The sequence below is a fragment of the Sminthopsis crassicaudata genome, chromosome 1 (assembly GCF_048593235.1).
Source record: "Sminthopsis crassicaudata isolate SCR6 chromosome 1, ASM4859323v1, whole genome shotgun sequence".
Classification (NCBI taxonomy): domain Eukaryota; kingdom Metazoa; phylum Chordata; class Mammalia; order Dasyuromorphia; family Dasyuridae; genus Sminthopsis; species Sminthopsis crassicaudata.
The window spans coordinates 646,331,128-646,346,470 of NC_133617.1; the positions used below are offsets into that span (position 1 = coordinate 646,331,128).

General features: G+C 31.0%; 1 protein-coding gene across 1 annotated transcript in view; it reads right to left on the reverse strand.

Moving 5' to 3' along the window:
* The window catches only part of ZDHHC21 (zDHHC palmitoyltransferase 21), a 62,044-nt gene that overhangs the window by 40,666 nt on the left and 6,035 nt on the right, over positions 1–15,343 (reverse strand). The window contains exons 4-6 of the mRNA XM_074282923.1: positions 14,036–14,111; positions 12,063–12,257; positions 9,066–9,164 (exon numbers count right to left, since the gene is read on the reverse strand). Coding sequence (XP_074139024.1) covers positions 9,066–9,164; positions 12,063–12,216 — 253 coding nt within the window. The 5' untranslated portion in view covers positions 12,217–12,257; positions 14,036–14,111. The remainder of the gene's footprint in view (positions 1–9,065; positions 9,165–12,062; positions 12,258–14,035; positions 14,112–15,343) is intronic.

The following is a 15,343-nucleotide window of genomic DNA, read 5'->3' on the forward strand; positions in this document are numbered from 1 at the left end:
ACAAAACTGCAAAATGAAACAGCTGATTCCTCTTCTATCTGTAATGAACAAATAATTTAAAATGCTTTGAATTTATTAGTAAAGAAGTAAAATAACATATCGATATCACCTCTATCCTATATCGGCTATATTTCTGTTGTTTTGTTTTAATGGAAGCTTGAAAATGTCAATGAATTTTATTTAGAAGTAGAAATGTTTATTGTAGTAACTGAAATGATGCCTATAAAGAATTACAAATTACACAGTTAAGTTACAGTTCAGCTCTTCTTCCTACCATGCAATAAAAACTGTTCACTTTTAAGTCCTTTGACACTTAATGAGGACACAGATAAGAAAAATCAGGTTGAGTGTTATTCTGTATGGAATTTATTCTAACTGGTTAATAAAGAACTTATTAAGGGTCATCTCCCAAGTTAAGGGAAAGAGTTTTGTTATTCAAGTATTTTATCTAAGATACATCAATTAACTCAAATTCTACAAACATTTATCAAACAATTGTGATCTTAAAGGGACCATTGTAGCACTAGGGATGCTAAATAAAAAATGACAGTCTCTGGACGCAAAAACATTACAATCTAATAAGACATATAGACATAAATATGACAGAAATTAGTTCTTATAAGAAAAAGGAGTTTAGAAAAAAAATTTGTAAGCAATTTAGGAGAGCGCTCAGTTTCATCAAGGTGAGTAGGAAAACTTCATCGAGGAGGTAACATCTGAACTGGGCCTTGAAGGAAGAATATTTTAATGGTCAGAGAAATAAGGACAGCTTTCCAAACATGGTGAATGGCCTATATGAAATCATAAGACTGATTGATGAAATATGGAAAGAAATAGTTGTCTAGTCTGAAACATGAGTGCATGAAGAAGAGCAAAATGAATTAAGGCTAGATATGTAGATATATGATCTTACAACTTTAATCAATAGGTTTAAAAGTTCATATTTTATTATTTAAGGTTTTTCAAGTAGTGAAATAATAGGTTAAGACCAATAATGTATTTACAAAATTTTGGCAACTGTGTGAAAGTTGGATTGGTAAAATCAGAAATAATAGACTTGGAGATCAATTAAAAGACTATTTTAAGGAATTCCAAAACCTCATGCCCTGGAAAAGCTAAGCTACTCACTGGACTCTTTCTTTGAATCTTACTCTGAGTGGGGAAAGCCTACTGTTATTTAGGAGAAGAGAATGGAATAAGCATTTATATACTGCTTTCACAATAATAAACATTTGTATAATTATTACATTACATATAATTAAAATTATATAATAAACATGTGTAAACAAACAGGCACTGAGTCAAGGCATTTTTATAAATATAACCTCTGATATATCTATCTAGCCCCAAACCTATCATGCCAGTTGTCTTAGTCCATACACATACTTGCCTCCCTTTCCATTTCTTATCTGGAACAGTAGTCAAATCAACTTTACTGTTGTTTTCATAAAGATTCATATCAGTTGCTAAGTGACATGAGCAGAACTAGGAGATTATACATTTCAACAATAATACTATATGAGGATCAATTCTGATGAAAGTGGCTCCCTTCAACAATGAGAGAATCCAAATAAGTTCCAATTGATCAGTAATAAACAGAACCAGCTATACCTAGTGAAAGAATACTGGGAAATGAGTGTAGACCACAACATAGCATTTCTACACTTTCTGTTACTGTTTGCTTGCATTTTTGTTTTTCTTCTTAGCTTATTTTTACCTTTCTAAATCCTATTTTTCTTGTGCAGCAAGATAACTGTATAAATATGCATACATATATTGTATTTAATATATACTTTAACATATTTAACATGTTTGGGACTACCTGCCATCTAGGGGAAGGGGTAGAGGGAAGGAGGGGAAAAGTTAGAACAGAAGTTTTTGCAAGGATAAATGTTGAAAAATTACCCATGCATATGTTCTGTCAATAAAAAGATATAATAAAAAAATAGAAAATTTTTTAAAAGATTCATATTTGTTAAATCAACTCAGTGACTTCTCAAAACGAAATATCCTTCTTGACACAATTTCCCTACGTGAGTCACATCCCCCAGTTAGGACATAAGCTTTTTGAAAACTTATTTTGTAAGCCAATATTAAATCTGATTGTTCAATACTTAGTACAAGGCCTGAAACAGAGTAAATACTCTTTTGTTAAATACTCTTATCCAACTAGTTAGGATACTTTTTTATTATAGTATTTAGAGAAATGAACTTTTATCTATACTAAATAGTCTTATTTTACCATTTAAAAAAAAACCTCAGTTTTTCTCATTGGTGCAATGACAATAACAACACAAACCTAACAATATTAATGTGGAAGAAATCACTTCACATATCAATCTTTAATACAAGATGATATATAGATGCAAAGCATCATTATGAAAATGTGAGATAAAAGTGTCATTTATTCTAATGAATATTGTATTTTGAAATTTTATTCACCATTATCTCTATTCTTTTAATTCTCACTTTTTTTTTTTTTTTTTTTTTTTTTTTTTTAGCTCAGGGGACAGAACAAGAGTCAAAGAACAAAGCCAACTAAATTTTATCTAGTCACATTAGCCATAAGAGATTAAAAAGATACCAACATTAATAAAAGTGAACAACTTCTTTCTACCCACCAAAAATCTTCAAGAAATTAATAATAATTATGCTTACAACTGCTATTTTCTTAATAAGTAAGACTACAAAGTTCTTCACAAAGAATCAAAGTAAAAGGAAGTCAATCTTTTAACATCATTAATAGATTTGATTCTCCAATAATCCAGTAAATCTGTGATCGCAATCATATTCATATTCCTTTGAAAAAAAGATTGCTTATGCTGTGAAACTTTTCTCATCCATATCTTCCCACTAATGTGACAGAGAAGATATGAGGAATATGATAGGGGCCTTCTTTGTGTACTTTATACTGTGTAAATATCAATAAAACAAAGTTAAAGTTATTTGTTTAGCAAATAATCAGCAAGTATTCATTAAAAATCTACCATGTCCCAGGCATTATGTTAAGAATATCTTTTAAAAGAGGCAGCTAGGTGGCGCAGTGGATAGAGCACCAGCCCTGAAGTCAGGAGGACCTGAGTTCAAATCTGATTTCAGACACTTAACACTTCCTAGCTGTAAGACCCTAGGCAAGTCACTTAACCCCAATTGCCTCAGGGGGGGAAAAAGTGAGACAGAAACTTAAATTCTATCAGAAGAGACAATATATACCTATATAAGTACACACAAAATGCAAGAAAAATAAAAACTAGAAAACACTAGCATTTGAAGGAATCAACCTAGATGGAAGTTAGGGATGTCAGCTATATGATCAACTCACTTTATATTTTCTAGTTATGTTGAACATTTTTCTGATGAAATCTTTATAATAGTTCTCCTCATTCGTTACATAGTGTTACAGCTTACTAGTGCCAACATAAGCCTACCCCTTTTTTATTAGGGTTACTCAATTTCGGTTCTTGATACTACAGTATTCCATGATTCTTATTCATAGTATATACCATGTAAAGACCAGTTAAAAAGAAGGGTTGCAGTCTTAGGAAGGGAAAAGAGAAAAATTTGAAGTTCAAAATATTTTAAAATGAATGATGGAAATTGTCTTCATATGTAATTGGGGAAAATATTATTAGTTTTTTTTTATTGATGGTCCTTCATTTCAGGAAGAAACTGACTTCATAGTAACTAATTATGTTAAAATATAACTTATTTTAGCTTCCAAAATTGTTAATAAACAAGAAGCATTGAATACTATATATATTTTTTTTAGTTTAATTTTTGCCCTAGTTTTTATTTTTTATTATTTTTTTATTTTATAATTATAAATTTTTTGTATGCATGCATATGCATGAGTAATTTTTTAAAATAACATTATCCCTTGTATTCATTTTTCCAAATTATCCCCTCCTTCCCTCTACTCCCTCCCCTAGATGACAGGCAATCCTATACATTTTACATGTGTTACAATATAACCTAGATACAATATATGTGTGTAAATCCAATTTTCTTGTTGCACGTTAAGTATTGGATTCCGAAGGTATAAGTAACCTGGATAGAAAGACAGTAGTGCTACCAGTTTACATTCAATTCCCAGTGTTCCTTCTCTGGGTGTAGTTGTTTCTGTCATTGATCAACTGGAAGTGAGTTGGATCTTCTTTATGTTGAAGATATCCACTTCCATCAGAATACCTCTTCATACAACATTGAAGTGTACAGCGATCTTCTGGTTCTATTCATTTCACTCAGCATCAGTTGATGTAAGTCTCTCCAAACCTCTCTAATACTATATATATTCTGCTAGAGATGTATCTGAAGAAGACATAAACAATGTAGATACAATGTATCCCTCATTGGAGTCTGCTTTTTTATCAGTACCAAGAGTGAAAAACTCTCTACTTTTATATGAAATTTTAAATGTTTATTTTAACTAATAATTAAATTCATAGTTCCTATCAGTTCCTATGTTAATAAAAAAGTTACATTACATGACACAATAGAAAAGCTCAACTTTAAATAATTAAAATTAATAACATAAGATTGAGACTCATTTATGTCTCCTTAAAATTAGTCACAAATACATCATTTTAAAAAACTTTAGCTAATTCTCTAAAATGTCTAAATGTTAAATTTTATCATCAATGGTACAATTACTAATAATGACAACAATAAGCATTAATGTAACAGAAAGTGGGCAAAGGGTTTTTACATGTTAACTCAGATCTTTACAACAACCATGTCAAGTATGTGATTCATATAGATAAGGAAAATGAGGCTAAGAAGTTAAATGAATTATCCTGGGGTACAAAGTTATTAGCTGTCTAAGACAGAATTTGAACCGAGAGTTTCCTGATTCCAAATCCAGCAGTTAATCTACTATGCAATGTGCATTGGTATATTAAAGCTTATAATTTTGTGGTCTGTATCATAAATACCTAAACAGACAGGATGTTTCTTTGCTTGAACTAAAAGTTAATTACTTAATAATCCTCCTAGTAGTTATTCAAGACATTATAAAAAACATTAAACTCTATTAAAAAATCACTGCTGTAGAAGGTAAAAAATAATTTTTCACTGAGGTCCCCTAACATATATATGTAGCTATGAGGAAAAAATTCCATCTATCAAGACCCTTATGTAGCAAAGGGTGATTTGGGGATATAGAGATTGGAATAAAAAACCAGAACTTCAAAAAGTCATGAATATCATTTCCCACTTTAACCTATCTTATATATTTAAATATCATTTCTTCCCGTTTTTCATGGCAAAAAAATGTACTTGTGCCTTTTCTTATGTTAGCATTAGCACCCACTGATTCCTCCTTCTTCCAACAAATATAATCCTCTGTTGTAACCAAGATATGTAAGTAAGCAAGACAAAACAACCTGGCCAAACCAAAAAATGGCCAAGTTTGACAGTAAATACTTCACTTTGCAATCATACTTCATCACTCTAGGCCAAAAGTACATATGCATGTTTCAACATTACTTCTCTTTAGTCTGTCATTAATAAAATCTGAAACTTTTGAAAAAATCCATAATAGGTATCTAGTCTATCAATCAGGTACTTTAGAATTTTCTGAATTAGTAACTAATATCTGCATGTATACAGATCAAGCTGATTGAATGACAATAAAAGCAAACACAAAGTCAAGAACCTCTTCTATAAGTTTTTCTATTTTTCCAAGAATAGATTATTATCATAGAGTTCTGTGACAATATTAAAAAAATGTGTGTGTATATATATATATGTATATATATATTTTTTTTTCTCCCCTATAGAAATAATTCTGCTAAAAATTTTGTAGCAAAAATTCCTGGATAAACTGAGATACAGATAATAGATCACTTCTAAAATTCAAACTGAGTATTTTTGAACATAAGATTTAAATTAAATCTCAAATGTTTTCAACCACCACTAGTGAAGTGTTTTCAATCACTCATTAGTCAGCAAAATGGAGACTGACTGGCTAAAATAAAATGCTTCAATCTTGGATGATTTCTTTAATATCCATATATAAATGATAAAAATATTAGTAATTATAACCAAAAGATCTTAGCTAGTTCATCTATATGATAAATAAGAACATAAACTTGTAATATATTAAAATCTAGCATTTTTATAGCACTTTATATATATTATCTAATTTAAATAAGGCTCAGTTGTCTCATTTACCTGAGAAGCAGGAGTTATAGGCATACACCACCACATCTAACTTTGAGTTTTTAGTTAAAGAAATTCCTCAACTATGTTCATGTAGAACAGGGGAAAAGAAGGTGCTCTCTAAAAATGGTCTTAATTTTCAGCAAAATATGAGGCAAGACTGTCAATTAAGAGTGTCAGGTTAGGAAGATGCTATGGGATGCATGAGAAGAGATGAAAAGATTTGGAAAAACAACTGTGGTAAGCAGGTCAGTAAATCAATGAGGGAAGAATAAAAGCATTGTCCTGCTGCAGTGAGGACTTGACTCTGGTTGAAATCATGTCCTATAAATTTGTAAGGGATACTATCAGCTTAGTTTTGTGATTAGCAGCACACACATAGGAAAAAACCAAAAGACAGTGGGAGTCCACCAAGGCTATGATTTGGCAAGACAAGATAGGATAAAGCAGCAAGGGATTCAGAGAAGTAGACAGTATAAAGATAAACTGGTTCAACAACATTTTAAGATAGAGAAGGGAAGAGAATACAAAGAGAGCTAAGGGTGATAGCCTGGGAAAGAACTGGGGTGGAGTGATTAGAGGTTACACAGAGGACAAAAATAGGGTTCAGAGTTAAAAGGCAAAGGAAAAGGTGAAATGACAACAGATTAGTACCAGGTAAATGAATTTCAGAGTCATAAACATAGACGTATAAAACTTGTGATGGCAAGAAGGAAGAAAGGATAATGTCTGTGTGTAACTATAGTGCAATGGCAGGGTAAATCATGAAAAACAATGAAGGAATTGGGAGGTTAGGGTGTTTGAGAGGCTATCAATATATACACTGAAATCCCCCAGTAGGAGGGGCAGACATTGAAGATAGATTTATACATAAAAGTTCAAAGGAGAGATTATTGAGTGATGACAGCAAAGGGAAAAGCCTAGAAGGGAACAAGGAATATTCCAATTCACCCACTACAACCAGTTTCTCAGGAGATGTGAGTAAGAGTGCAACCAGTATCAGAAAGGCTAGTCTTTGTAAAGACAAGCCTATAATACACTTTTCTTCCTGACTACCTCCAAGAAGCCCTAGTCTCCCTTCAAAGATCAGGTCAAGCTTCAATCTTTATATTAAATGTTTTTTTAATTCCAAGATGTTATTACATTCTTCCTCCATCTGAAAATATCTTGCATTTATAGGTTTCTGTTGCATATGTTTATGTACGTGTTATATCTTCCTAAAGAACATAAAATCCTTGAGGGCAAGGACTGTTTAATTTTTTAAAATATATTTCCTAAAGCCCAATAATGTACTTGGCACATAACAGATGCTTAATGAATGCTTGTTCATTGATTCACTGATTAATTTAAAATCCTAATAATCTAGGTAAGAAGCAGAAGCAACTGAAAAAAGTAACACAGTGTTTCACAATTCCAAAAACATGTTAATCAAGGAAGAATTCTCTTTTTGACAACAATTGTTAGGAAAACTGGAAATTAGTTCATTAGAAATTAATTAGATCAACATCTTACAATACAATAAGTTCAAAATGCAAATATGACCCTAATACAAAAATTATATCATAAAGCAAGTTAGAAGAGAATGAAATTAAGTAATTTTTAAAATTACAGCTAAAGGATGAATTCTTAAAGAAACAAGTGGCAGAAGAGTTCATGAAAAATGATATTTCTAGCTACAAAAGTTAAACACTTTTGTACATATAGAGGCAATAAAATCAGAAAAGAAATGATAAAGTGGGGGAATATTTTCAGCAAATATTACTAAATACAAGATAAGTAAGGAACTTTCAAAAAATAAGTAACACTGGGGCAGCTAGGTGGCGCAGTGGATAGAGCACCAGCCTGAAGTCAGGAGGATCTGAGTTCAAATCTAATTTCAGCCACTTAACACTTCCTAGCTGTGTGACCCTGGGCAAGTCACTTAACCCCAATTGCCTCAGGGGGGAAAAAAAGTAACACCAAGAGGCATTCTAATAGACAAGTGACCAAAGAAAATGAATAATTTTATAAAGGATTGCAAACTATAAAGGAACACATGTAAAGAGACTCTAAATCACTATTAATAAGAGAATTATATACTAACACAACTTAAAAGTTTTATCTGATATCACATACACAAGCAAAGATAGCAAAAAGTAATATTGCAAGATAAAAATATACACCTTGGTGGAGTTATGAAGTGATCTAAACAAGTCTGAATGCAAATGTGAAATTATGTAAGAAATATCACCAAAATACTCATGCCCTTTGACTCATTGATTCCACAACTAGGAAAAGATTACAGAGGGGAAATACAGAAACAAAGGTTTTATATACAGCAAAATATTCTCGCGGTAGCAAAAAAAAAAAAAAAACAGAAGTAAAATTGGTGTCCATCTACTGAAGGACAGCTGAAAATTATAGCATATATAAAGTATGAAGCAAAATATTAAACATATGAGTAATTCAGGGAGGAAAAAAAAGCAAGATACTGTGTGCAGAGTGAGATAAGCCAAACCAAGGATAGTATCAACACTGACAACAAAGTAACTGAAAAAAAAAAAAAAGATAAAAAGGCAAATGGAATAACTAGAAATGGAGTAACTAGAAAAACAATGATAGTTGTAGAGAACAAATGGTGAAATATACCTTCCCCTTTTGGTTAAAAAGATAGAGAACTACCAGATTAAAATACCATAATAATATTGTATACATTGTCAGATGTGGTCCTTATCGCAGATAAAAGTTTTTGCTTAATTCTATTTTTTTCAGAAGACTAAAGCCTGGGAGGAAAGAGGAACGGTTGAAAAGATTATGCCATAAAGACATAAAAAAAAAATCAAGATCACATGTTAAATAAAAATAAGAACATCATAAAAAGTTGATCAGCTAGGAATTAAGTACAATATTTCTGAAGAATAGAATACCTCCATGTGGAATCTTTGGATTTTCAGGAAGTCTTCCTGGATCAGTTATTGAGGCTCTCACCAAGGCCACCAAACAAAACATGGCAATACCATAGAAGACTGAAAAAAAAAAAAAAAAACAGACAACCACTTACTTTATTACTAACTATATTTACATTGTCAAAAATGTACTTTAGGATATATTATGAAAATGAAGTAAAGACATATCAGTCCAAAAAGACATATCGATACAAGTTTTATTTGGTGACCAATTCATGTTAACAGTATATAGGGTTAATCCACATTACCCAGTCTCAAATATATTTCTTATCATCTCATGCCTCACTATAACCAAAGCTTAATGTGAATCTCTCTATTTCTAGAATCTTCCCTACTCCAATCCAGCATATGATTCAGATCATTTCAAATCTTGTTCAAAGATTTCCAATAGTTTTCCATTTCCTAGTGTACAACATCCACATTCCCTACCCTGACTTTAGAGGTAATCTTCAATTTGACATCAATATAACCTATCTACTCCAGACAAATTGGCTTACTTATTGTGCCTCTTCTACCAGCCTGGAAGCTTTCTTCCCCTAAAAATGCCTATAAATTCCTCACCTATCCTATAAGCACTTCAGTACTGCCTGCTCCAGGAACCCTTTTCTGATCATCCGATCCCAGGTTAAGTTCTCCCTCCTCAAATCTTCCTTGTCTATTAACATGTACAGTACCAATCCAAACCATAGCCGAGATGGGATTCATAATCTTATTAACAAATTTTTTGGGGGGAGGGACAAGAATTTAGATACTAGTACTTGTAGCAAAAATATATTATAATACAAACTTAAAACAAATAGTGTGGATAATAAAAAAAAGTATGTCTTGCTTATCTGAAAAGAGTAACTTGTCACTACATATATATATTTTATGAGATGGATGAAGGGGCTGTATTAAATTATCTTTACAAGCCCCTCAAATAATAGCATTCTATATGATTTTACATAAAAGTAGAGAAATTCAGAACCTATAAATTTTCCAAAGACATACATAGGAGGCTATAATTGACAATGAAATGTAAAATGACAGATTCAGAAAATCTATTATAAGAATAAAATAAAGTTTCACAAAACCAAATATCTCAATAGAAAGTATTACCAACACAGTGGCATTTGATAAATAAATATATGAAAAAAATCTTTCCAACAATGTTTGTGTATCAGTGCCTACGAGATTACTCTAGCTGCTAAAAAAATTTTAAAAATTAGAAATATTTACAACAGCTTGTTTCCTCTGGTGCTAGAAATGTGCTATAGATACAGGTTAGATTTTAAATTTCTCCATCTTTCATGACGTAGATTTGTCTTTCTGTTATTAATTGTTCTTTGTAGCTTCTGTAAATACTCTTTATCAAAATCAGGCAAGTTTGTATACATTTCCCATTTCCACAAATAATAATATAAGTAGGTGAATCAGCAAGCCAATCACATAAAACTAATAGGTTTATTTTGAAACTACTAGATAATAGAGCACAATATGATACAAAAAAAGCAAAAAAGAAAGAAAGCTCAAAGATTTTGAGATTTGGTTGATAGACCAAGTGAGTCCAGTTTCCTCATTTTTTACATGATGGAACTGAGGTAGAGAACTTATGTGGCTTTCCCAAGATTATATGGTTAGTAACTGTCTAGATTCAAACTCAGGTCTTCCAAAATAATTCTGTCACCAACTTATCTCCAAATAGAAAAAAAGATAAAGGAAAATAAGAAAATGATAATCCCAGAACTCAAGTATATGAAAAACAAAGAATACAAACCACAGAGCTCCAATGAACATTCACAGAATGTAGCACCATTTAATGAGTAAAAAGAATTTATATAAATTATCCAGCTATCCATCCATCCATTGGGGAAAACTTCATAAGCAAAAACACTCCTAATTTCACCTAAGTAAAATTTAACCTAAGAAATTTGATATACTAGAACAAATAAATAATCTAAATAATAATGAAAAGGGAAATCTTTAAAATATTACAAAACAAACTTTTTAAGTATTCACTGAAAGTCAAAATACATCCCCTAGCAAAAAGATATCAAAGGAAGAAGACTTGTTTTTGAGTCCCTGCTTCAAACACTTAGCAAATCTGGTACTATGTAAATGTGTTCATATTTATCACTATTATAATATATATGAATGCAAAATAATAAAAATCATATTTCTTTTAAAACATTCTATAATTCAAAGGATTCTGTTTACTCTTTTGTCATGAACAAAGCTTCTATGCAGACTCCCAAACTTACACAAGCTATTCCAAAGTCTATCCAATCTCAATATTATTATAATAAAAGAATGTTGAAGCTAAAAAAGGACTTTAGAGATCTAATTCAATCTTCTCTCTCCTGAGGCAATTGGGGTTAAGTGATTTGCCTAGGGACACATAGCTAAAAAGTGTTACTATCTGAGGCCAGATTTGAACTCAGGTCCTCCTGACTTTAGGGCTGATGGACCTGTGCCACTGAGCAGCCCCAATTCTCTCATTTTTAAAGAAAACAAAGCCTACTCAAAGAAATAAAATTTTGCCTAATGCCATCATGAGTAGTGGTGTATCACTCAGTTCTTTTTTCTAGTGATGTTTCCCTCTGACATCTTAATTTAAAGCAATTAAATTAAAATCTAATTAATGTATTGAAATTTATTAAGATTAGAATCAAAGATTGAGAGAAGGAAGGGAACAAAAGTTTATCCCTGCCTCTATCCCCTTGTTTTACAAATAGGGAAAATGAAGCCTGGAGAAATTAAATGACTTGCCTAGAATCACCCAGTCTACAAGTGTACAAGGTGGCATTTGAAATCATTTTTTCCTACCTTTGAATCCAGACTTCTAACTCTTACATCATGCTAAAAATCTGATACTATCAGTAGGGCAATCACAAAGGCATTATTAACCAAAAGCATTTATATGGAGAAAAAGATTGTTATATAAAGGCAAAAAAAAAAAAAAAAGACATGTAAACTTACATATTATTAATATGCCTGGGATATGTCCTTCTTCATAGTGAGGAAAGAGGACAATTTTGGGAATTATGACAATATTGTATAACCAGACAAAGACAATCAAACCCATGCAGCACCAACCATGTGGGTCAACAACAAAGTGAATCCGTAGACCCATTGTAAAATTTTATGACTACTAGTCAACAAGGAAAGGTGATCCTAAAGGAGAAAAAAGAAAACAGATTATATGTGAAAAAAAGTAGAATAGTATTTCTGCTCTACTATTCATCAAAATCTTTCTATATTTATTATTTAATCTTTCTTTTGAAAAATAAATACAAATAGGATCAATATCTCCTAACTTTGCCACTAAGCAGGAGGAAAAAGGCAGTAAACAATTTTTATTTGATCAGCATTTTTTTTCAAGGAGCTGGGTTGAGTATGAGCAAGGGTTGTAATTTCACTGGCATAGGAAACCTATCAACACAGATCAGAAACTGTTTTGCATTCATAATATTTGTGTGACAACTGGAAACAAATTACTTGCCCAAGGTCACTCAGTCGGAACCCACATCTCCCTGACTCTGAAGTCAATTCTCTAATTTTTACACCATGCTGATCTATCTGATAAGTATAAAATTATTTTAAAATTTTAATAATTAAACTATTTTAAGACAATTGCTTAAAACTTTTCCTTTCAAATTAAGAGAAATTTAGATTTAGATTCATAGGAGTAATAATGAAAAATGATAAAAAGGAAAGGAAATAGGTAAAAAAATCAATACCGGAAAGCTCCTATTAATTTTTTCTTTTTTTTTTTTTTTTTTATATTTAGCTTTATTACTATGTTGGTTGACCTGGAAATTAGATGCTTCTATTTGAAGCATGGTACCAAATTAAATAAATTAAGACAACTCATAGATACAACTTACAAAATTAAATTCTTGGCATATAAGTAAATAATCTCAAGAGTTTTGTGTGGAATACAATATTTATGTGAAGAGAGAGTCTTGGGCTGGAATTCTACAATTATATTTCTAGCTGACACACTTGAAGATATTATCAAATGAAGAACTATATAATATGTATCTGCAGGCCTGTGCCAATTAATTTCAAAGCTAGCAACTATTCTAGATGGACAGCAAATGATTCTTTTATAAAAATGCACTCTGATTTAAAATATAAATAATGATGAAGCCAAAAAATACAAATGATATGAATGAAAATCTTCTCAACCAATCAAATTTTTAAAACTATTAGTAAAATACTGGAAACTAAGAGGAGCATCACATTTATGCTCATTCTAAAAATAATAACAGTGTCTAATCCTTCAAAAAACAAGCATCAGTTTTACTACCCTTATATAAGAAAGGCTAAAATATATGCTGATCTGATTAAAATCAGTTCTGAAACTGCTCTGTATTATCATTAATTGAACACAAATTTATGTACAAGATAGCATCAATACCAAAGAGTTGTAAAAACAATTTAAGCATATTAATTTTTTAAATATTCTTATTCACTTTTATGTTAAAATCAGGCTTCAGAAAGTTCTTTCAAAGAACAGTTTCAATTACTTTCAAATGTGTGGGGGTGGGATTGATAGCTGACTTCTCTCTACATTTAAATATCTAATAATATTCCTAACAACTAAATATAACATTAATTTAATTTCTATTCTTAAATTCACTATCATCAGGAATAGGAGGACATTCAAATCAGCAAAATTACAGGTAAATAAAATTAATGAAGAACTTAGCCTTCTCAGTGAAATTAATCCATTCTGATTCTTATTGAATTGGATTGAATTGAATGTCTATAGAAAAGCAAATGTTTGTTATCACTAAGGTGAGAAACCCCACAAAACAGTGAATAGCATTCATGTATCACTTTCTATTTGGCTCAAATAGCATGGAAACAAGAAAGGTTTTAAACTGACCAAAATTTAATAAAAAAGAAAAGAAAGAGGAGGAAAAAATGGCACACAGAAAAATTACCTGGTTAGCTGAATATAGCACAGCATAATCCTTCTAATTTGGGTGTATGAGAAGAAACAGTTGTCCTCCACCAGCTCTAAATGAGATTAAAAGAGCAAACATATAACAGGCAAATTTGGAAAGTCTCTCCACACAGCTAACATCTATTAGGCGTGGCCAGTGCCTAAACAGAAACTATTACACATTCTAGGCAGCAACCAGAACTTAATACACTGCTATAAGCTCATCTTAAGCAAGTCAAGCAGAAGTAGCATTCATAAAATACTTTCATTAGCTCTTATGACTCCAACATACTAATTTGTAAATTAAACGGTGAGCTTATAATTCAAACTTTTATTTAACTAGTAGGCACACAACTGGCATTTCAACATTTCATAAGATTGCTATCAGGTCACTATACTGTAATGGGATGATTCACTTCATAAACATGTAAATTACTACAACACAAAAAATTACAGTTTAACTCTTCGAAATTAGCGCAAATATTTACAAATTATTTGACCTCTTCTTAATGACTAGATCTTTTCCTTTTGATTTTTCAAAGAACCATATTTCACAACAAATTCTCCTCAGATCAAAAAACGAACAGCTAATTAGAAGAAAAGATAAATACGAGAAGACAGTAAGTACAATTTCAGCATTTTTAACATAACCCAGTCAGTTGCTAAATAATGGGAAATGGAAAAAAGATAAAGTATTGATCAGTGTTCTTTCTGGAAAAAGTTTAGTGAATGCAAAGCAATCACCATAATGGACAGACCAAAAGAACCCAGAAAAGCTACATTTGCAAATACTTGCCAAGCATAGAGACATGGCACCTGAGGGCAACTATTCTGGAACACAAATTCATTTGTAAAACACATTGGAGGAGGACAACATAAGATTATAAGTAATAATACTTCATAAAACAATGGAAAGCAACATAGGTAAAAATGAATTCTTAAATAAAACTAGCACAAGGTCAACAAATATCCATCAAAAATAGAATATAAAGGTAAACATTTCAATAGTTATTTTTATCATCTAGGACAGTGAACTCACAACATCTGGATTAAAATACATAATTTCTAATATCTTAAAATGATAAAGTCAACTTAAAATAAAAACAGAAAAATTGGATGAATAGAAAGACATGAACTGAGGCAATGTAAAGTAAGCAGAGAACTAAGGAAATACCACAAGATATCCCAAAATTCTAAGTGCAGTTTTAACCTATTGTAATCCTAGAAGTATAAATGGTACAAATTTCTCAAATAAATATTGCATATGTTAATTATTTAAAATATTGATTTTTTTTTTAAATTCAAT